General features: G+C 35.7%; 1 protein-coding gene across 1 annotated transcript in view; it reads right to left on the bottom strand.

Annotated features, from left to right (window-relative positions):
• The window catches only part of ipo11 (importin 11), a 197,257-nt gene that overhangs the window by 134,282 nt on the left and 40,502 nt on the right, over positions 1-22,473 (bottom strand). Inside the window, exons 6-13 of the mRNA XM_077222607.1 lie at positions 15,831-15,963; positions 14,062-14,120; positions 10,344-10,392; positions 6,776-6,846; positions 6,456-6,648; positions 4,760-4,912; positions 2,882-2,925; positions 1,246-1,336 (exon numbers count right to left, since the gene is read on the bottom strand). Of these exons, the coding sequence (XP_077078722.1) occupies positions 1,246-1,336; positions 2,882-2,925; positions 4,760-4,912; positions 6,456-6,648; positions 6,776-6,846; positions 10,344-10,392; positions 14,062-14,120; positions 15,831-15,963 (793 nt within the window). The remainder of the gene's footprint in view (positions 1-1,245; positions 1,337-2,881; positions 2,926-4,759; positions 4,913-6,455; positions 6,649-6,775; positions 6,847-10,343; positions 10,393-14,061; positions 14,121-15,830; positions 15,964-22,473) is intronic.

Here is a 22,473-nt window from a genome sequence, read left to right as displayed (position 1 = left end):
GCAGGGCTATAATCAAAAAGTCCACATCTAAAGTAGAACCCCAGGTGATTTTGTCAGTTTTCCCTCACAAAAAAAGTTCCTTTATTTGGAAACAAAAAGAGCTTTGAAGAACTGATGGCATGGCATGTGTCAGTTGGTGTCAACCCAGCCTCTCTAAGCTAATGTCAGCAGGAAGCTAGAAATTAGAGTACTTCCATGCTGAAACACTTCAAAAAGAGGTTTTGTAAAAACCGTGTGGCATCCAAACACATTTTCAGTGCCTACTCTTGTAGCACACATGAACGGCTTTTCAAAATATTTCATGTGAGAAGCGAACATGTTAATTACTATAGATAAAAAGGGACCTGCAGTGTTAACTGGTGATAAATCACCTACAGTTTATAAAAGAATCCTTTTTCACCATGTTCTCAACTACTCCTGCTCCAGATGTGACATTTCTTTCATTATCACAACATAATGACAGCTCATTTAACCAGTGAGTTTCGTTTGATCAGCGATTCTTTAATCATCACATTCAAAGCTTTGACTTGTCTAATTTATTCACAGTGTCCTTGAATGCCAGGAGTCATGAATGAAAATGCTCACTATTCTGTTAATAAATGTAATGAATCTATCCCTGCTGAAAAAAAACCCCTCAAACTAGGTAAAACCAAATCATATGTGTATTGAGCTTGTTTTGGTTTCCGAAGCCACATCTTTAAAAAAAGAACAGAATAGCCAGCTTGGCCAGGTTGGGAAACAAACCAAATGCTGTTTGTCTAGCAGAGATTTAGTTAGGGTTGGAAATCAATCAGAATTTATCTTTTTTTTAATTAATCTATAAAATGACCAAATGATTTTCAATAGGCTGGATTCTATTAAATCTACATTCATGAAGTGAATTCGTCAGATTCTCGAATGACTCTTATGAACTTCTTTTCATATACTCAAAATCTCAAAAATATTTAATAAACTTCAAAAAGATTGTAAAATCACTCTCAAAATCGTTATTGGTTTAAATCAGGCTGATGACTCACTAAGTGAATCCGTTATCTTGAACATCAAATCAAATAAATCTAATTAAATCATTAAAACAAATAAATAAAACTTGCATTGTTTTGTTAATAGGCTTATATTTAAGTAAACTGTAATCTCCAATTACTCTTAAAGTACTGAAAGAATCAACTTGATTCATAATTTCGCTACAATTTTCCAACCCTAGATGGAGTTGATGTAATATTCGTCAACACATCAAATAAAACCAACCTTGAAGATTCTGCACCATCTCCAATAGTACTGGTGTCAAAGTTTGACTGTAGTTGTGGAAAATGTCCAAGAAAAGCACTTCCGTGCACGGCTGTAAAGATATGGAGTGAAACAAAAAGAAACAAAATATAAGGGAGCTTCAATGCAGGAACAACATTTCAACACAAACATCTGGTTTTCTGTGGTATCCATCATTCTTGCCAACACAATCAATAGTGTGCAATGAAGTGTGACAGTGAAGAAAATCTGTGCCACGAGTCACAACATTGTTTGTTTTACTTTCACTTTCCTTTTTGCGTGAATGGGTGGAGTATTTCAATTGACGTTAATTACGGAAGGAAGTTGAATATAAGGAAGTGTGTTGTACCTGAAAAGACGTGTCATCCCGTTTGTGTGTGTGTTGAGAAGTTGCCAGTTCGGGATCGTGATGGATTAGCGGGGAAAGACGGCCGCTTGCCAAAGTTTTTTTTATTTGTGTTAGGGCGGCCACCACCGTTACAGAAGAAGGAGTGAGGGTGCGAGACCTGACTCAGTGGCCTTCAGCATCTAATATTACAGGCAGGGACACTGACCTCCCAGTGGAAACAATGAGGTCAAATATCACACCTTTGCAAAGAGTGCCAAGCTCAACATGCCCCACACATGTCATATCATATGTTCTATGCCTTCAGGAAATCTGACATAATCAATACGGTTCAGGACAAAATCAATAAGGGCAGATACCTGGACTGGATATGGATGATCACAGAGAAAATACTTCATTTTAGATTTTAGCTTCTACCAAGAAACGCTCAATGATTAATCAAAATAAAAACCAAAATTGCGATATGGCTTAGTGTGATTATCAAATCAGAAGGGCTGTGATTTAATTAAATAAATATATGCACTGGACACGGTCGGCGCAACAAAAGACAATATAAGCCATTATAATGAGTGATGCTGTCTACACCTTCGCTATCTTAACACACAATTTTATTTTTAGTTACAATTAATTATTTGAATTAAGCACTTTTCTTTTCTATCTACAACACAATCATCACAGACATGTGGCACATTTTTGAGTTGTAACCACCGAGTTAAGATCCACTGCTAGACTGATGTGCAACAGTCATATTGCTTAAATATATATATATATATATATATATATATATATATATATTTGCATTCAGACGACAAGAAACATTTAAGCTAATGCATAATTAAGACATTCCCTTTCGAAATCCCTTCCGGTGAAGTGATTCCACAGCGGTGTCTTCAGCGAGTAAATGACAAATGCGATGTAAAACACTACTCTCTCATGAGGTTATAAGTTTAGTCAGCCAATGTCATTTTAAAGCCAGGACATAAAAGCCGCATTAAGTAGGCAGCCAGATGTAATGCAAATCAAGTCACATGAGAGACAGGGGTCACGGCCCCCCTATGTAAATGCCATAGAAATGAGACAGACCCCTGATTCCTTTTAACTTGGTCGCTTTGCATTTACTGACACTTCCATTGACCTTGGAATACATATGCATGTAAGGTAGTACACCAAAAGACGGGCAAATGGAAATGTTGCATATGCAAAAAGCAGTTTTAGAAATGATGAAAGTTATGAAATCAGTCAAACTAAATTTTATAGAGAGAGATCACTTACCCGCAAACTATACTTCCAGGAGTCACCACCTGTCTCTTCCACAGCTGAAAAAAGAAATAACATTAAACACAACTTGTCACAACATATATCATGCACTGTAAAGGTATATTTCACTCAAAAATAAAACTGCAGCCAGTTATTCATCTTCATGTCATTACAAACCCCTATGACTTTGTTGAAGAATGTCCTGTCCACTCTATTCAATATAATAGGATTGAAGAAGGACTGAGGCTGTCAAGCTTCAAAAAGCAAAATCATCCTACTTGAGCACAATATTCCAAGTCATTTAAAGCCCTATGATAGCTTTGTGACAAACAGAGCAAAATTTTAGTCATCATTCACTGACAATCTTCCGCTCCAAAGGCTGTTAACCATTTTGACCGGACCATTGAGTTAGTGAGCTGAATTTCAATGAGACAATTTTTATGATTACGCTGCCTTGACAGCCGGACCTCTGGACGATTCAAGGACTGGCATTGCCTATGCCAGAAACAAATCACTGGACCACGGCAATATACATTAGAAAATGACACCAGCAAAGTACACCAAGAGATTTTAAATTACAGCCAACTGTACTTTGTGAAGGCAATTTCCTTGAAATGAATTACATGTGTTAAATTAATGCAGCAGGTACGGTTCAGCATCTCTGGACATGACACAACGGAGGGCTCGGATAACTGACAAAAAAGCTTCATGACTTCAAGTTCATGGGTATTACATCTGTTGCCATAGCCACTTTCACCTCAGTGATTCATGAATTCAGGTTGAGCCATATATGGTCATCATTAATGAACACCTGCAACAGTGTGGTTCAGTTTGAAGCCCTAAAACCCAGAAAAGAATGCCCTATGGATTTTTAGAATGGCGATTCTTTCAGCATTTGTGTAAATAAAAGGGATAGCTCACTTCAAAATTAAAATACTGTTATCATTTACTCCCCCTCAAGGTGTTCCAAACTTGTATGAGTCTCTTTCTTCTGTTGAACACAAAAGAAGATATTTTGAAAAATGTCGGTAACCAGACAGTTGACGGTAGCCATTGACTTCCATAGTAGAAAAAAAAAAGTTAAAATACTTAAATATGTTTTAAGCTCATACAAATGAAGAAGCTCATACAGGTTTGGAACAACTTGAGGGTGAGTAAATGATGACAGAATTTACATTTTTGGGTGAACTATCCCGAACTCTGGTGAAATTGCTCTGTGAATGCGGTTCATTTGAATAAGTGTGAATGCTGCCACCTGAGTCCTAGTGCACACCAAACAAGCAGAACGAGATCGCTGAAAGGATGGGTCTTAGTCCGCTTCCAAAAGAACTCTGGTGCGGTTCGAATGGAATATGAACGCAACACGAACCAAAGACATCTAAATCACCCTAAAAAGGACAGAATGCTGAAGCATACCCATTTTTTCTCATCATAGGAGCTACGTTGCCCATTACAGTTCAGTAAAGGCATCAGAAACACGTCACCTTGCAGCAGATCTTTCTTTGTGTGCAATGGAGGAATTGTTGCCACTGATTTGACTCCTTTACACATTTTATAAACTCTTCACAAGTTCTCAGCTGGTCAAAATACCATCATATGTACGCACACACAACGAGCGCATTCAGCCCAGATCACAGCATTGTTCGTTAAGTTCCGTCACAAAATATTACAAAAAAATTGTTTTTTTTGTCATGATGTGACCTAGCAGTTAACGCACATACTGCAGACATATAAAGCTGTGGCTCTCATTTGGTATTCAAGATAGATTCTCTCTCATGTCTCATTTCTTCTCCCCATCTCTACTGTCTCTCTCTGATTAAATGGCAAACAGCCCAGAAAAACAAAAAGTTTCACAGCTTTAGATATGTTATTGAGTTCATAATTCACATTTACCAAAACTCTCTGGGTCTTCTTCCCACATGGTTAGCTCTTCCTCTGTCAGCAGAAAGTATTTGGATACCAGTCTCCTGCCGATCTCCGTCAACGTTTGGTGTGTAAAGAATGAAGTCTTAATTTTGTGTGCCTCCAGGCTCTCTGGTTTACTGTCTGGAATGCATATTGCAACATCACTTCAATATACAATTATCCATATAGTAATGTTCAAGATATTAGAACATTCATTTAGGGCTGCAACAACTAATCGATAAAATCGATTATAATCGATTATGAAAATCGTTGTCAACGAATGTCATTATCGATTAGTTGGTCTGCTTACGTCACGGGGAGCGTTTACTGGTACACACACACACGCAAGGTCTCTCTCCCTCAGGCGCTCTGCCGAGCGCGCGCGCTACACGGTTTGGAGCAGTCTCTTCTGTCTCGCATGCGCGGGAGTTTGAACTAATTCGCGGGCATCAGGGAGCCGCAATCATAGGGCCGCAATCAATATGCGGGAGACTCCCGGGACTTCCGGGATGTCTGTATTTTGTCTCGAGCATCAGGTTGTGCAATCAGTTCGCTCGCAACGTAAGTGATGGATTAAAATAGCGCTACCGCAGAAATAGGTTAAATTAAAACGGTGTTTACAAAGTGAAGCATTAAATACAAAGGCAGCAGTAAATAACAGCAGCAGTAAAATATTGTTTTTTAGTCACTGTACTCAGTGGTTTTCAGCGAATGCTTGTGCACTAATGCATAATTTCTCCTGTCCTTTACTCAAGCCTGTTAGCTCGCTGGGTAACGTTACCTCCATTCCGTTCTCTTTTTATAGCATTTGTCTACTAAGTTTTAATTGTTTTTCAAACGCGATCTACTGCGGCTCTACATTCACACAATTGTTTTCAGTCTTTCTATATTTATTTAATCAATTTATCCTTATATTATTCTTTTATATATTATATATAATATATATTATATTCTTTATCCTTATATTCCTTATATATAATTAATTTTAAATAAAAATTAAATGAATTATATATTTTAGATGTTTTTAGTTTGTTTTTAGTTCAGATATTCACATCTGAACAACATGTCTGTGTAAATTTGTTTTAACAAAAATTGTGTTAAAACATAATATGTTGGATATCATTTTTTTTAACAATAATCATGTTTGTCAACTTGCCATCAGCAATTATCATTAAAAACAATGCAAATATTGATATTAGTAAAACTCAATGTGTGGCTTTTGCACTTTTTAAAGTACACTTTTACACATAAATACCCTGATTTACGGTTTTATTTAGTTATGATTAAAAAAAAAAATCTAATTTAATTTCTATCCGATTAATCGATTAATCGAAAAAATAATCGTCCGATTAATCGATTATCAAAATAATCGTTAGTTGCAGCCCTACATTCATTAAAATGTCTCATGTGCTCCTACAGTCCATTGGTAAGGCAATAAAACAATGAGACGAGAGGCATTTTTATATTAGTTTACTTCAATCTCTATCTAGGGAACCTTAGTCATGACTGAACAGCCAGATTTCATTATGAAACATCTCATTGGTTCGTTGCCCTCTACCAACTCTGAAATGTCCTTGATGTGTTAAAAGGCTGTTATCCATTTCCTATTTCGAATAAGCTAGAACTTTAAAATGGAGTCTCGCCCTGCCAAATTTATTACGCAGGCTGCTGATGGGCTTCCTACCTTCAATGTTCTTGGCAGGTTTGTAGGCATCGTTTTTAACAATCATCTTGATGAGGTTCATGCACTGTACAATAAAACGCTCAAAAACAACTCCCTCGCCAGCCTCGGTGAACACGTAGCTGACCGCGAACTCCAGCGATCGCTGAATAAGGGGGATGAAAGGCCACGGGTGATATTCCAGGAAGTCCAGCAACTAGCAGAGAGCATTAGACATGAAGTTAAACCACAGTTCAAGAGTTCAGCATGACCCACAACATCTCAAGTAAAAGTGCTCAGATTATTTCTGTTTCCCTCTTAATTGACTGAACTTTTAGACTTACAACTTTGGTGAACAAAATGATGGTCTTCTCAAGCTTTTCTCTGCAAAGACTGCCTGGTCCAACTTGCAGGCCTGCAAAAAGTAGATGGAAAGGCTGAAAACATATGCTTCAGTTCCCTTGTATGAGGAATAGTTCCATACAAAAATGAAAATGTTATCATTATTTAATCATCTTCATGTTGTTTTAAAACTTCTATGACAAAAAGCACTATTAAAAAAATCATAAAACGTGCCCACTGTAAATGGGTTCATAATCTGTAAATCTGAAAATGTCTATTCTGACTAAACCAAACTGTGATAGTTTTATTCTCATATATTTATATTTTTATTTTTATTTTTTTTTATTCTTATAATTTGCAGTATTATGTTTCATGTTGTATTTGTATTTGTATAGTCCACTGGAAGCCTCAGTACCAAAACAAATTCCTTGTGTGTGCAAGCACACTTGGCAATAAAGCTCTTTCTGATTCTGATTCTGATTCTGATTCGATTCATGTGTGTGCAGTACCAACTGTATAAGGAACAGACCGAAATTCAAGATGTTATCCACTGAAAATCTAATCAATCTCTTCTTAGCACATTTATGATAGTTCAAACCTTATCTAAATTATCTGTTCAGAAATGATTTGCTCACTTGAGGAGAAGATTACCTGAGAATATAGAACAGTTTGCTTCACAGTCTAAACACACAAGGTGTCTGAACTAATTTTTATGGTATGCTGCTGTTTTGTCATTTTGGAGCTTAAACTTTCTCAGTCTTTATTCACCTTCATTATAAGGAAAAGAGGTGCCAAAAATCCTTTTTGTGTTGCTCAGAAGAAAGTAAATCACTGAGGTTTGGAACAACACGAGGACGGGCAAATGTGTAAAAATTTGCCTGTTAAGGTGAATCGTGTCATCAAACGCATTTTACACATAGTACGAATATACTGTGATCGATCATAATGTCTAAATCTATGGAAGATTGTTTCTGCCACAGAATAAAAATTCTAAAAGGTAATTGTAACGTATCTAACAACTGACTTGTTTCTTAGAATTACGAGTTTACATTTTGCTTCAGACTTTATAACTTGAGTTAAACCCCCGGTTTCACAGACAAAGTTTAAGATGGTCCCGGGCTAAAGTGCATGTTTGAGCTGTTTTAACTGAAAGAAACTTATCTTACTGAAAGAAACTTACCTTAAGAATAATTTATCTCAAGATGCACATCAGTAATGTTTACTTTCTGTGGCATGTTTATAAAAGCTATCTAAATGCCCTAACTGAGCTAAAGCCTAATCCTGGCTTAATCTAAACCCTGCCGTGAAACCGGGCCGTAATCTCACAATTCTGACTTTTTTCTCACAATTAAGAGTTTGTATCTCGCAATTCAGAATTTCTTTTCTCCATAATGTTTGAGTTTGAGTTATCAAGTTCTCGCAATTCTGAGAAAAAAGTCGGAATTGTGTTTTTTTTTTTTATGTGGCGGAAACAATCCATAGTCAAACGAAAGCCAAAAAATTTGAAAACCAAAAAAGCAGCTCCACTCAGCAGCCAAACAGCAGACACTAATCTGTTTCCTTGCAAGTCAACACTCAGGACAGCGTGATAGAGCAGTGTAACCTTTCAAGGGGATCGGGTATCTATTTCTCAATGCGGAGTGAAATGAAGAAATGAATAGACCCCAAAAAGCCTGGATTATTTGGAGGACCTTATCTGGCCCAGAGTTGATATTTCACATACTGTTTGCTCATAAGCTAAGTTTCTCATCCACGCCGAAATACCAACAGGCCGAATGAAACCTGACCTGCGGCCCAGCCAGGAAAACATGTTGCCTGTGATATCACCAGTAGATAACAGCTTGCTTCTGTCTCATCTGATGACATATAACTCGTGCAACGACGAGCCTGGGAAAAGCAGGCACAGTGTCTCCAGGTGAAACCATGCAGATTTGGCATTATTGTCTTCTGCTTCAGCAAAAATTTAGTTGGAGCCTTTGAAGTAGTGATCTTTCAAAAATAAATTAGTTTGGCCTTTGACTATGCACTCTATAATCTTGCAATAAAGAACTGCAGTCCATCAGAATTAACCTTGTGATCTCAATCAGAAATATCTAAAAGTTATTTTCATACAAACCCTTTTTACTTATATAATTTTTGATTAAACTGCAGAAAAGATAATATTGAAGCACAACACACCTGTACAATTTCAAAATGCACAGCCTTCCATAAATTTAGGCCTAATAATGATAAAAAAAAATTTTTTTCAAAACCTGTAGATAGGGTTTTGACTTAAATTGACAGTCAAAACTGAACAGGAACGATGCGTTTGCTTCACTCAATAACAGATAATGAACTCTGTAACCCAATATGTGGTTGATATCTCTGGAAGGGCTGAGGATTAAAAACTCCTACAATCAAAATCAAACGTTCATTTCTCCTAAATGGTTGTTCCTCTAAATCCAATTCCACTATATCACACCACTTTACTTTCCAAATGGGAATAGCTTTGAATAAAATTTAATTGGATAAGAACAAGTCTAACAGTAAATTGTGGAGAAAAGTCTTTTAAGGTGTTCTCAGTCAGTTGTAAAGTTTTACACAAAGAAATGAATAGTACTGAATATGTTTAAAATCAAGTATCTTTACATGCGATTACCCCTGTCAAAGTAGCCTAATACGGTAAAAAAAAATTATATTATACATGGAGTAAAATATTCAGCGAGGATGTTTAAAATAGATCAAAAGTGACCATTTAAAATGATATTTTTTATAAAAGATGATTTTATTATTGATAATATGGGAATGTTTCTTGAGCAGTATATCAGCATATTAGAATGATTTCTGAAGGATCATGTGACACTGAAGACAGGAGTAATTATGCTGAAAATTCAGCTTTGCCATTACAGGAATAAATTACATTTTAAAATATACTAAAAGAGAAAACTGCTATTTTAAATTGTACAACATTTCGCTAGTTTGACATGTTCGCCGACAGCCGATTAATGACCAATGTGATCAAATTTTACCTCCAACAAAATTCTGCCATTGTCAGAAAGTTTTACTGCAGTGTGGCTTCTCCTACGACAACCGTCAAATGAAAAACCAACAGGAGCGCAGAACACAATTAATGACTTGAGACAACAAGCCAGTACTTACTCCACACATTTTCCCAAGTGTTCTTTTTTTTTACGAAAAGCCATGATGAAAATTAACGCTAGAGACTGCTTTTGTTTGCTAGCCACAATTTTTTATCCTGCATGTAAATGCAGCTCACAGTCACTGAACTTGTCACAGATTGATGATGTAAAACACAGAGCGAGTTGACATCAATGACAACTGAGATCCTACAGTGTTGACAGCTTACAGCAGGGATCATGTTCGTACAGTCTGACAAGCAACGATCACAAAGGACTGTTATAAATCATAAATTCCTATGTCGATGGAAAAATATGGAAGAACATTAATGACAAATGTATTTGAAACAAGAGAAAACACTTTAGAAAACACCATAGGAAAAAACTCAAAAACAATCCTAAAAATGGTGTTACACTATTGGAATTAGAAAGCAAAAAAACATGTAATACTCACAGCATTCTAGAAACTGCTTTAGCCTCTCGAACACTGCATTGAGGAAGCCCTAGGGAAGGAGACACAGATAGCAAATGAAACATCGGTATCAGGTGTGGTTAGCGACTTTGAAATCATGCCGCTGACAACATCTAGGTTTTCATGTTGAAGGCAGATTTGGCAGGAAGCCCCAGGCAATCTTAACTCAGCATGGGGAAGGACAGGCTGTTTACGTGGGGCGTCGGAGGAGAGATTGAGAGAGTACCTGCCGTGCCGGGATACAATCCTAGAACGGTCGTTAAATAAATGGAACCAGTTTGATCAACAGGACAAAAGTAACACACTGCTGGCAGATGGAAATTTCTGCACCACAAACAGTAAATTACAGCAGTTAATTTGCTCCTAGCACTATAAATAATGGGATAACTGACTGTCTCTTTAGAGGTATAAATGAAGTGAAAAAGCAACTGTGTGCATATTAATGTACATTCACTTCCTCTATGCCTTAAGCTGCAGTACACACACACAAAGAAGCAGTATGACTAATAAAAAAAACACATATCTGCAACGCCATGTAACATCAAAAACAGACACCATTCATGAAGCAATAATATAAAAATTGATCTTTTGTAAATATAAAAGTATGAATAAAAAAGCAATATACAATAAGAAAATCATACTTCATATAAATATATAAAAGACATCAATATATTTATTAAATTTAAAAAAAAAAAAATACATTAATATAAACAGTAGCTATATGCCTGAAGCATTTATTTATATATATATATATATATATATATATATATATATATATATATCCATTAGGTTTTATAAAATTTAAATAAAGAAAAAAAAAGGAATAAAATAAAAATGATATATAAATATATAATACAATCACTTGATTTATTTTTAGATATAAGCAATCATTAGTTAAAAAAAATAATAATACATACAATTTTTGGTTACACTTTAATGTGTCATTGGTCCTATTTTAACCTGGTCACTTCATGCATTTTCATTGATTGATAGCTACACAAATGTGTTTCCGCAAAACAAATATTACTCCGAGCTTCAATTCCCACTCTATATGCAAAAATTGAATTTGAATTTATTTTGAGTTCACGTCAGTGATAGCAACAGTTATGAGCTGTATTTCATTAATCATCAGCTAATTTCAAGATCAAAGACCGCAATAGGAGAGAGAGCGGCATCAGCACTGGTAAGATGTTAAACTTTCAGTTTAATTTGCCTCAGTTTGCACGTCAGCTTGCTGGCTCAGCTTGCTGGTTTAACTCAGCTACTCATCTGCGGCGGGCCATATCTGTGGCGATTGGCGAAAGCGATATTTCCTTCTCGACTGCCTTTTATGTAATAAACTGATGTTCACTTGTTTCTTATGCCATTTGCTGAGGCAAACATATAAACTCCATGTGATGAGAATCTCACTGGTGGCTGAACACACCCTTTGAAATCCACTTCGGACACAGGGCATCAGTCAAAGGTAGACTGAATATGCTCTGTGTTTGATAGGGATGAAGCAACGAGCATGAAGAGGATTGGGAAGTAGCTGGATATTTTATGACAGCGACTCTCTGGCTTTGAGCTGAAAGACGACATTAAAGTCCAAAAGACTCCAGAGAGACAAGAGAGCTACTGTCCTACCGGGAGAACACGGTTTCTCTTTACCTTGGGTGGCTGATTGATAGCCAGAGGCAGCAGCTCAATGAAAATATTCTCTTTTGAGTTGTCTTACCTCCAGAAGGGATCAATAATGGTGCCATAATCTTTTCCTTTACCGTAACTAATAAGCTCAAATTCAAAATGTCAGTTGCATAGGCTCCAAAGATGTAGTCGTCCTGACAGTCTAACAAATGGACTGCAGGATCAGGGGTTTAATAAAAAGAAAAATTAGGGTCTTCTTTAAAGCAGAAAGGGAAGAAATTGAGAAGTCATATTCATTTTGAATATACTGTGAATTGTCGATATGCATCAACCAGTCTTACAATACAGAAATACCCTCATATACTATATATAGACAGTTTGTGTATTATGAAGTAATCCTAACTGTCCTTTGAAACAAATACATTTTAAATCTCAGTGCAACATTTATTACATCAAATATTTTCAACAAAGCTACAAAACTTTTTCTTCGACTCATTGTTTCCTGCCAATTTCTTTTTTCTTTTCTTTTTTTCAAAGACTCATTAAGGTTTAGGAAAGATCATAATAATGTAATTTGAATATTTTCTCTGATAAGCCAACTCCCACAGATGCATTAAGAGATGAAGGCACCATATGGGCTTCCTGCAGAGGCTAACTGCATTTCAGGATGTGCTTTGTGCCAAAGAATTCTTCTCGCATCCAGATTACATAGAGACAAAACTCTCATTTAATCCATTTAAATACAACAAAGTGAACAAATAAATCACTATTATTTCTTATGTGTCAAAGCAAGGCAGAAAATTTTGTGTTTAAAGGAGGGATTTTCTAACGTTTTATGCACAACTACCTCAGGATATATGTAATGCATTAAATATTCACACTGACATTTTTTTTCTCAACCCCTATCTTCCACATGAGAATAAGCATCTCATTTATGAACAATGATTTATTTTTAATGTCAGAATACCAACATCATAACCCTCAGGTTGATTTTACTTGCAAACAACTACTGTTTCCACAACACTGAAATGCAGAGTGTGCAAATGGCATTCTGTATGTCTTTGCTATTATATGGGCCATTCTACAGAATTGGTTAAACATCAGAGTTGGAAACATCTTGAAAGAAAGTTTTTTCCCACAAATTTTGTATGTATGCAAATTGTATAATATCCAAGGTACTATCATAAAATCTTAGTTGAAAATTCAATTTACTTTATTTTTGACAAAACATCCCATGTTTCGGTAGTGACAGTAACGACCACATCACATTGCAGAATTTCAACTTGCATAAAAAAACACTAATAAAACATACTAAAATACTATTGAGTTGCATAACTGTAATAAAATTGTGTTTATTTCACCCAAATAAAGGATTATGTGTTCCTATTTGTCACTACCAAAACAATGATTTCACAACTCAAACTTCACCACGTTTCGGTAGTGACAATTTTAGATGCTTTTTAGCCTAGCTCAAAGATGCTAATCAGCACATTGTTACCTAGCACAGTTCTGAACAGTTGTACACATATAAAAACTACATTTTATGGATTAGCATTATAGAAAATGATGGGCCCTACCTATTCACCATGTGGCTATGAGAGAGAGGGACAGAAATATTTCCTGATCAAAAATGTAGGGGTGTAGTTAAAATCAGTCTCAGCCAATGGACTAAAACATATACTGTTTTGGTAGTAACATGCAAATGTGGGACAAAATTTTTTCATTAAGTTTCATGATTTAAAAAGAAAATATATATATATTTTTTTTAACTTCACTTAAAAATAACATTTTATATGGAAAAAATTTATTTCAATATATTTTTCATAAATTGAAATTTAGGGTTCGGGACAGCCACCTCCCAACTGAAAGTACCCAATAAATGATGATTTTATATATATATTAAGCGTAATGATACTTCAACAGATAATAGAAAGATCTTTTAGAAGAATTCTTAAATGTTTTTTAAAAGGGTTTTTTGGTTGTGTGACAGCAGTTTGCACCAATTCTTTAGAATGGCCCATATATGAATTACGATACACTTTCATGTATTTTTTTCTAATTCTAAAGAGCTCACCATGATTTCCATGTTGTTATGTGGCTCAATGAATCCATGCACCGTAATCTTCCGAAGAACTGCAAGAGGAACAAAACAATCCATACAAAACCATTAGATCTTAAAGATTTTATTTACCAATTAAATGACTAGTACTGAGTAATATTACCATGTATGCTGAATGAGGCAGAAGAAAAAGCCTTAATATAACCATAGATGCTTAGTGTACTGCTCAAAAAATATAATAGTTAACTTATTACACTCACTTTTACAAGAATATACATGAATGGTTACGGGAAAGTGAATATCACAGGTTTTAAAACTGCTTACCATTTCTTTCAATGTCTTCATTTTAAAACATCTTTTGCCTTCACTAACACATTAAAAATATTCCTGCAGAGTGACGCTTTAAAAGTACAAGTAGTCCATGTATTCTCTCAGTTAATAGCCATAAAAGCTATTCTTATAATGATAAGTAATTATTCAAGTCAAGTAACAAAAAGTGGTTAAAAAAAGACTACTTGGCATTATTATTAATTCAATTTATAGCCATATTTATTATAAAATTGAAAAATGTTAAATTTAGAAAAGGAATGGTAGTGGATTGATTCGTTAAACACGTTTAGAGGCTTTCTCCTACGTTTGGGTGCAACATGCTTCTATTTTCTCACAAAAAAAAAATTATTATCCATTAAACGGATAGTGAAAAAATGTAAATTCTTTCATTATTTACTAACCCTCATGTCGTACCAACCCCATAAGACTTTCATTCATGAAGATTTTTTTGATAAAATCTGAGAGCTTTCTGTCCCTTCATTGACAGCTACACAACAACCAATTTGACGCTTCAAAAAGTTCATAAAGAGATCGTAAAACTAATCCATATGAATTGAGCAGTTTAGTCCACATTTTCTGAAGAGGCTCGATCACTTTATATGATGAGCCGATTTAATTTAGGCTTTTATTCACATATAAACATCCATCAACTCACATTGTGGTAAATGGAAGCTCAAGCATGTTCACTTGACATACGAGAACCAATGAGGTTCATTCTTCTGTTAAACAGCAAGTTTGAGCTTCAGCAACAACCAATGAGGTTTATTCTCATTTGTTACGCAGCACATTTGAGCTTCTTCAAGAACCAATGAGGTTCATTCTCGTGTTATGCAGCACGTCTGAGCTTCCGCAATCTCCAATGAGGTTTGTTCTCTTACGTCAAGCATGTTCGGTTAAGCTTCTGTTTATGTTCGATGATCAATGTTTATATGTGAATAAAAGCCTAAACTAGATCTGTTCATCATATAAAGCAAACAAGTATCTTCAGAAAACTTGGACTAAACCGCACAATTCATATGGGTTAGTTTTTTACGATCTCTTTATGAACATTAATGTCAAAGTGGTAGTTGCGTAGCACTCAATGGAGGGACAGAAAGCTCTCAGATTTCATCAAAAAGATCTTCATGTGTGTTCCGAAAATGAACGAAAGTCTTACAGGTTTGGCACGACATGAGGGTTAGTAATTAATGACATAATTGATAAACTATAATATAAACTACTAAACTAACGGCAATAAACTATTATAAACTAACCCAACTGCTGTTGGGTTTGCCTGGAAAGGCAAGGCCAGTAATTAAAATTACCAGTACCGATTCAGATTGTAAGCCTAACTCCCTGTGCTAAAATGTATAGTCTGCTTAAGTCTGTAATCTGCAGTCGGAGGCTGGGAAATTTTCTGTGTGTGTGTATGTGTGTGTGTGTGTATGTACGTGTGTGTGTACGTGTGTGTGTACCTTTTAGAGAGAGCAGAGTACGCTCCAGGGAGCTAAGAGCATTTTGTTGGTCTCCAGCGTAGATCTGCTGTAGGAATGTGTCCGTGTGATGATTCCACAGAGAGCAGGCAAAGCTATAGATGCTTGATGCCAGCTAAAAAAAACAAAAAAAACAGAAGCACAATAACAGAGGGACAACATTAGCATTTTGTAACTGTGGCGAACAGGATGGCCGAGGGACGTGAGAGAACGGCGCGAGGCCGGTGGTGCGATTGCTAATGAGCAACAACTGTGAAGCACACCGGTCTCAATCTCTCACGGCGGAGCGGAAGCATAAAGGAGGAGCGACGACGTTGATGATCGAGAGAGGAACAGGCCTGTATTTTAGTTGAGTTTTGGTTTTTGTATTTGTGTTTTATTTTAGCCAGCAGTCGTCCGCGAGGGGCTGCTGGCCGTTAAGTTTATTTTGGGTAAGCCAGCAGTCGTCCGCGAGGGGCTGCTAGCGGTATTTTAGTTTGTTTTGTTTTATTTTAATAAAGTTTATTTGAATGTTCGCCGGTTCCCGCCTCCTTCTTCCGTGAACATTGCTACAGTAACCATTTCTTAGCATTTCGTTCGCATAGGACAGAGCTACAGTTTGATCTAAATATTTGGCAGATGCTAAAAGTCGTAGGCGCTTCAGTGAATCTTTGATTTGAAGCGCCCATTACGCTAACTTTAATTTAGTGCACTAAAGAGTAGGGACGCATCGAAATTTCGGCTGCCGAAAATTATCGTTTTCGTTTTTTGGCCGAAAGAGAAAAACGCTACGCTCTGCTCACATACTCCGATAATAATAGCTTTGTAGGACTAGACATTATTTGGATAATTGGTCAATAAATAAATATGTTAAATCTGATTCTGCTGCATAGATTTAAATAAAGAATAATATATTGATATTTACTTTTTAATAAAAGTGTGGTTATTTTATTTTATTGGCTTGTATCATTTATTCAGTAAAATTAAAATAATAGAATTATTTCAGCTCAAATTATTTAATTATTTCATGCCTGTGTAGCCTATTTATTCATTTGGTAAGCAGCTGTGTAATTAGCAGAATAACATGCAGTCAACCACACGTTTATTCAAAACAAATCCTGACACGGTGATCGTCTACAAACCTGAATGGGTTTATTTTGCAATAATAAACGAATGAAATCACCCAAATATTTCTTAAGGGCAGATATTATTTTAAAGCCTAATTTATTTCATTTATTAATTGCATTACAGCATCAACATAAATCTCCATTATGGGGAAAGCCAAAATAGAAACATCTAAGAATGACAAAAAATGCATCTGTAACACAAAAAAATGGCCAACCAAACAACCAACACACACTATGAAGAAAACTGTGATTCATACAGTTCACATTACAAAATAATCCAGCGCACAGAGAAAAAATGCTTTTCTTCATAGCTTAAGGACAGTGAGACGTCAGCAGTTATATCTTCCATGGTTCATTTAAAGATATTCTCAAACCATCAGAGAGGACGCTAGCATGTCATCAAAGACTGCGGCACTGGATACTTTTCTTGAAGAGCACTTCAGAGGAGCTGCCTGACATGAACAAAAACTCAATCTGTTTTCTGTTTTGTATAGCAGATGATGATTAGCATTAATTACATATATGAGTTGCATAATAAATGACTTTGTGTATAATGATAAATGGCATTTTCAAGGGAGGAAACAACATAATGATGAGTACTTGAAAGAAAGTACAATTAACTCACTAAGGCAGCTGTAATTGGAAAACATTTTTAATTATAATGCACTTCATGGAGAAAAGCATCAAATTCTACTAAAACATTATAGAAGGGGTATGTCACAGTGTGGTTGTAAAGAAAGCAATTTGCAGTCTATAGCTAGAACAGGCACACATCTACAATGACTGGGGCTTGGCCTTCTTATCACTATGGCAACGTTATTGGCTGAATCCCCATGAGAGACGTATAAAAAGTGAAAATTTATAACCCGTTTCGGTACATCTTACAAAAAGTCGGATGCACAAAAAAAAGATGCATAGTGTTATAAGCATTAAAAGGTGTGACAAAAGGATATAACACTTTACACGAACAGGGTGAAAAAAATTGGTGTGAAAATATGTTTTTCTTTTTCAACAATTGGTCAGTGAAAAGAGGTGGGGGATGGTGGGGGGAATGAGGTTGGCAACCCTCTTATACCAGGTATAAATACGTGTGAATGACATTTTCTATCTAGCTATTAATATATATACAACCAATAATACAAATTCTGTCATCATTTAGAAACCTTCATGTCATTCAAAACTAGGGATGTGACAGAGGAAATTTTCCCACCAGTTAATCGCCGTGTGACAACGCGTTTTTCCCTTTTTTTTTTCACCTCGCTTTTAAATCACTTATGAATGTCCGTGGGGCCGTGTGCATTTTATTTTCACTTTCAAATTAGCGGCAATTTGGGTGCTGCAATTGCTTGAATGGTGGGTTCATTATTATTCTTAATGAAAAACACAACAACAAAACAGTACAATGATAAACTCGCTTATATCAAACACAGAACTACTTTGCTTTGAAACCGAATCTTCTGCCATCGTCTTGTCAGTCAGCCTGTCTCACTCTCGTCATGTAATAAATGAAATCTGACTCCTGCTGCTGATCCGTGCTGCGACTCTCGTTCGGCTCACGCTGAATTGAGCAGACGCATTTAACTTTTAATTGTAGTGTCTGCTCTCTTACTGAAAAAATTTTTTTTATCACTATCAAAATAATGGAGCGGTGTCGCACTGGACAAGTGAACACCGGTAACACAGACTATCGCAGCAAGCCTATTACAAACCTGTATGACTGTTTAATTTTCCAATAATTTTCCTTATACTAACCTTTAAGGACATAGTCCCTGTACCAAATGGAGTTTTAAGGGAGCATATCAGCAACAAAGGGGGAGCTCGCAAGTACCCTTCTGAAACCATAAATAACAATTGGGATGTCAAACTTGGTCCTGGAGGGCCACTGTCCTGCAGAGTTTAGCTCCAACTTGCCTCAACACAACTGCCTGGAAGTTTCTAGTATGCCTAGTAAGTAGGGATGTAACAATTATGGAACAGTTATGGGTGGTGAGTGCCCAATGGCGCGAAGCGGAGCGAGCGTTTTCAGTTAATTCCTAGTGGAAGCTCAACTTCCATAGGATTTAATTGAAAACGCTCGCTCTCCTTCGCTCGCTTCATGCCAGTCGACACGCACAGTCAAACAGTAGCATGGCGACGGCAAGCGAAATGTTGACGTTGACCATTCAAATCGGAGGTGAAGCGGCAATTTGACTCCCCAAAGACTAATAATCACCATGATGAGAAGCTCCAATCACTTCCGTCTGCATGTAAAAAGGCAAACCACAGTGACCGGTGGATTTGCAACCCACTTGCTGTGAAATCGGTATTGTGAATCATATAACATCGTGAGTTGAGTGAATCGTTACATCCCTTCTAGTAAGACCTTGATTAGCTGGTATTTAGGGTTGAAGCTAAATTCTGCAGGACAGTGGCCCTCCATGAGCAGGATTAAACACCTCTGCCCTACGGTCTTGTGGACTTAATGGACACACGCACATAGCGGCCATTGTAAGTCGACAAGACCACGAGTTCACATGAAGTGTACCATTTGGGATAGGGCCATAGTCTACCATTCAATAGTACAAAAGGGTCGGTAAAATTTTTTTTTTTTTTTTATTAACACTTATTCAGCAATTCAGGACCCATTAATTTGATCAAAAGTGACAAAGATATTTATGCTGTTGAAATGCTGTTCTTTTGAACTTCTATTGATGAAAGGAAGGGCTGGGTATTGACACAAATTCGATTAGATTTCGATTCACAAGCTTGAGATTTGATTAAATTCTGATTTTGATTCGATATCGATTCACTTGGATATATATCAGCTACAGTACATGGCAAATTTTCTCAAGTGAAAAAATCTCTCAAATGCTTTAAACTATACAGGGAACCCTGTCAGTTGGTACATTACTATACTATTAAAGGTTAAAATTAACTGATTTGTATACAAACATTTAAATAACACAAATATTTTTTTTTATAATGTTAAAATAATAACTTTTAAATTAAATAATTATGTATAATAAATATAATGGTGATAAATAAATGGTGTCTATTTTCATGGCAGATTTATTCAAACATTCATTAAATACTGAAGAACATTAAGTAAAAAATAAATATAATAAATATGAAATATAGTGCATTTATTTAGGGAAATGTTCCTCTCAGGAGTTAATTTTCAATGTTAACTATAGCGCTATGGTCATGGAATTCCTTTTCTGAGGTAAATGTAACCATGTGAAATTACATGACAGACGTTACGGATTTCGCTAAGTTATCCACCTTATTCCTGACGAGCTTACTGCGTTTTGAATTATGGGTGGCACTTCCGGTTTGGGGAACTCCCATCCAATTCAAAAAGACTGAAACGAATCATTTCAAATCATAAGGTTGCCCTACAAATAAAGCTGATCCGTCAGTTTGACTTAATGAGCTATCAGTTTTCTTTCATGTTTTATCTCATGTTTTATCTAAGAATAACATCGGAATAACGTAACACTTGGTATTTTAACGTGACAGGTTATAAAAAGAATATCTATAGTAAGAGCTCTGCATTCTTTTCCTCATGATTATTTTCTTTTTTACTTTTGAATTTCGCTGTAATAGTATGATAAAGGTAAACATATACTGCACATGTGTGGTCTGTTCTCCCGATTTAATTTACGATGTATACCAATTCACTGGAATACTCCCCAAATCCTCACGTCTCTTTCCAGGTTTGGTTTCACAGGTAAATACAATTTATTATCTGTCAAAATGACTGAAATCACTTTAAAATAGTATCACGCAATGCTGAAGTAAAACATTTTTTTATTATTAAGGCAACGTATGTTACATAATACAGATTACCACCTATTTTGCTGTGGAAAGATACTTTTTCATAGATTAATCATGGTCTGTTGAAAGTACCTTGTGCTTTTACACTTTTAAATGTCCTTTTAATGGTTGAAGGGTAAGTAGAATAATGTAATGTCATCGTACATGGTTTAAAAATATATTATTGCGTCCAGAGCTAGTCTTTCACTGATTGTTTACAGCTTAACGGAAGTTACACCCATAATTCGCGCAAAGCGTCATGGGGCGCAGGAATACTGTCGATACTGTATCTTTCAACATACCTTCTGATTTTCATTCATGTTTATTTCATGCTATTACTAGTAGTAAAGATGAAGAGATGATCCATTTACGTGCCGCTTCGCTTGATATGAGGCGGTAACAGAAATTGGGCCACACTAAAGAGCTCCAAAACTGTATTTAATGATTGAATTTTTATAATACAATTGACAAAATTTGAAAGCTGAGATTTTGTTTCATATAAAAAGTAAGAAAGCACAAATTTTATTGTGATTTATTGAATGGGAAGCCAACTACAAACATTTGAACATTAATTAACTGAAAACAGCACAGACTCAAACATCGGTTCTTGGGATTTAAGAATCGATTAAAATTAAGAAATCGATATTTACATTTTATATAGGATGTGGACATGACAATTTACAGAATAAATGATGCCCACAATGCTCTGGGAAAACAAATCTTAGTCTCCACTTTGTAAGAACAATCTGGAAGAATCAAAAAGTAGAGTGATTAAGTGATGGTTAACTAACTTTTAGGCTGCACATGGAAAGTGCATTTCTACATATTACATCAGAACTCAAAGGTGTTGCATTAGTGTTTACACTGCTTGATCTGTACGTTTCCACTAGTAAGATTACAAAGAGGCAGCAACATCAATATTTATTTAGCTATACTTCACATAAAAACAACATCTATATTCTTATCACACACTTTCTTAGAAGCAATCAATGTCTTTCGATTAAGGTCAAAGAACTGTTTCCTCTGTCAAATCCAATTCAACAGGATCATATTAATCTGCTGTCAGTGATCCCCTAACACATGAGCTTGTGAACACAGTATGTATTTCCCTGGACATACTTCGGTCTTGCACATGTGGCACATCATTTACACCACTGCAAAAGCCATAGTGTTACAGAAGACACTTTACACACACTTGACACGTCGGTACAGGCAGAACATCTTGTAAACGGATAGTTGGTGAACGCAGGTAATATAAATTGTCTACAATGGACAGGAGAATAAAAAAGGATTTCTATGCATTGAAAAGTGACCTTGGGAATTACATGCATAACAAATTCCCATCTGGTTTTGCACATTGTATTGGAGACAACTGCGTATATTGCAGGGGCACTGCTAAAGGATCTGGTGTCTCCTTCCAAAAAAAGGACAGTGATAAATAAATAAATAAAAATCGAAATATGAGATCACCAGCAAATAAAGTTCAGGAGGTCTCTTTTGCATTCATTAATCTTAATAATAAAATATAATAATCACTCACGTAAATATAATTTTTTTTAAATAAATCATTTAATTAAATAAACGTACATTATTATTAATAAATCTAATTATATTTAAATTACATATTCAAGTATTTAAATATTTTACACGTATAAACCTCACATGGAACTGGAACACTATAAAATAGATCTCTAAGAGAGGTGCCTTTGCCGAATTATTTTAGT

Source organism: Siphateles boraxobius, unplaced genomic scaffold, assembly GCF_051911475.1.
Source record: "Siphateles boraxobius isolate OS27281-9 unplaced genomic scaffold, OSU_SipBor_1 9, whole genome shotgun sequence".
In the NCBI taxonomy this organism is placed as follows: Eukaryota; Metazoa; Chordata; class Actinopteri; order Cypriniformes; family Leuciscidae; genus Siphateles; species Siphateles boraxobius.
The sequence above is the reverse complement of the archived record's forward strand: the minus strand, read 5'-3'. Positions and strand labels throughout refer to the sequence as shown.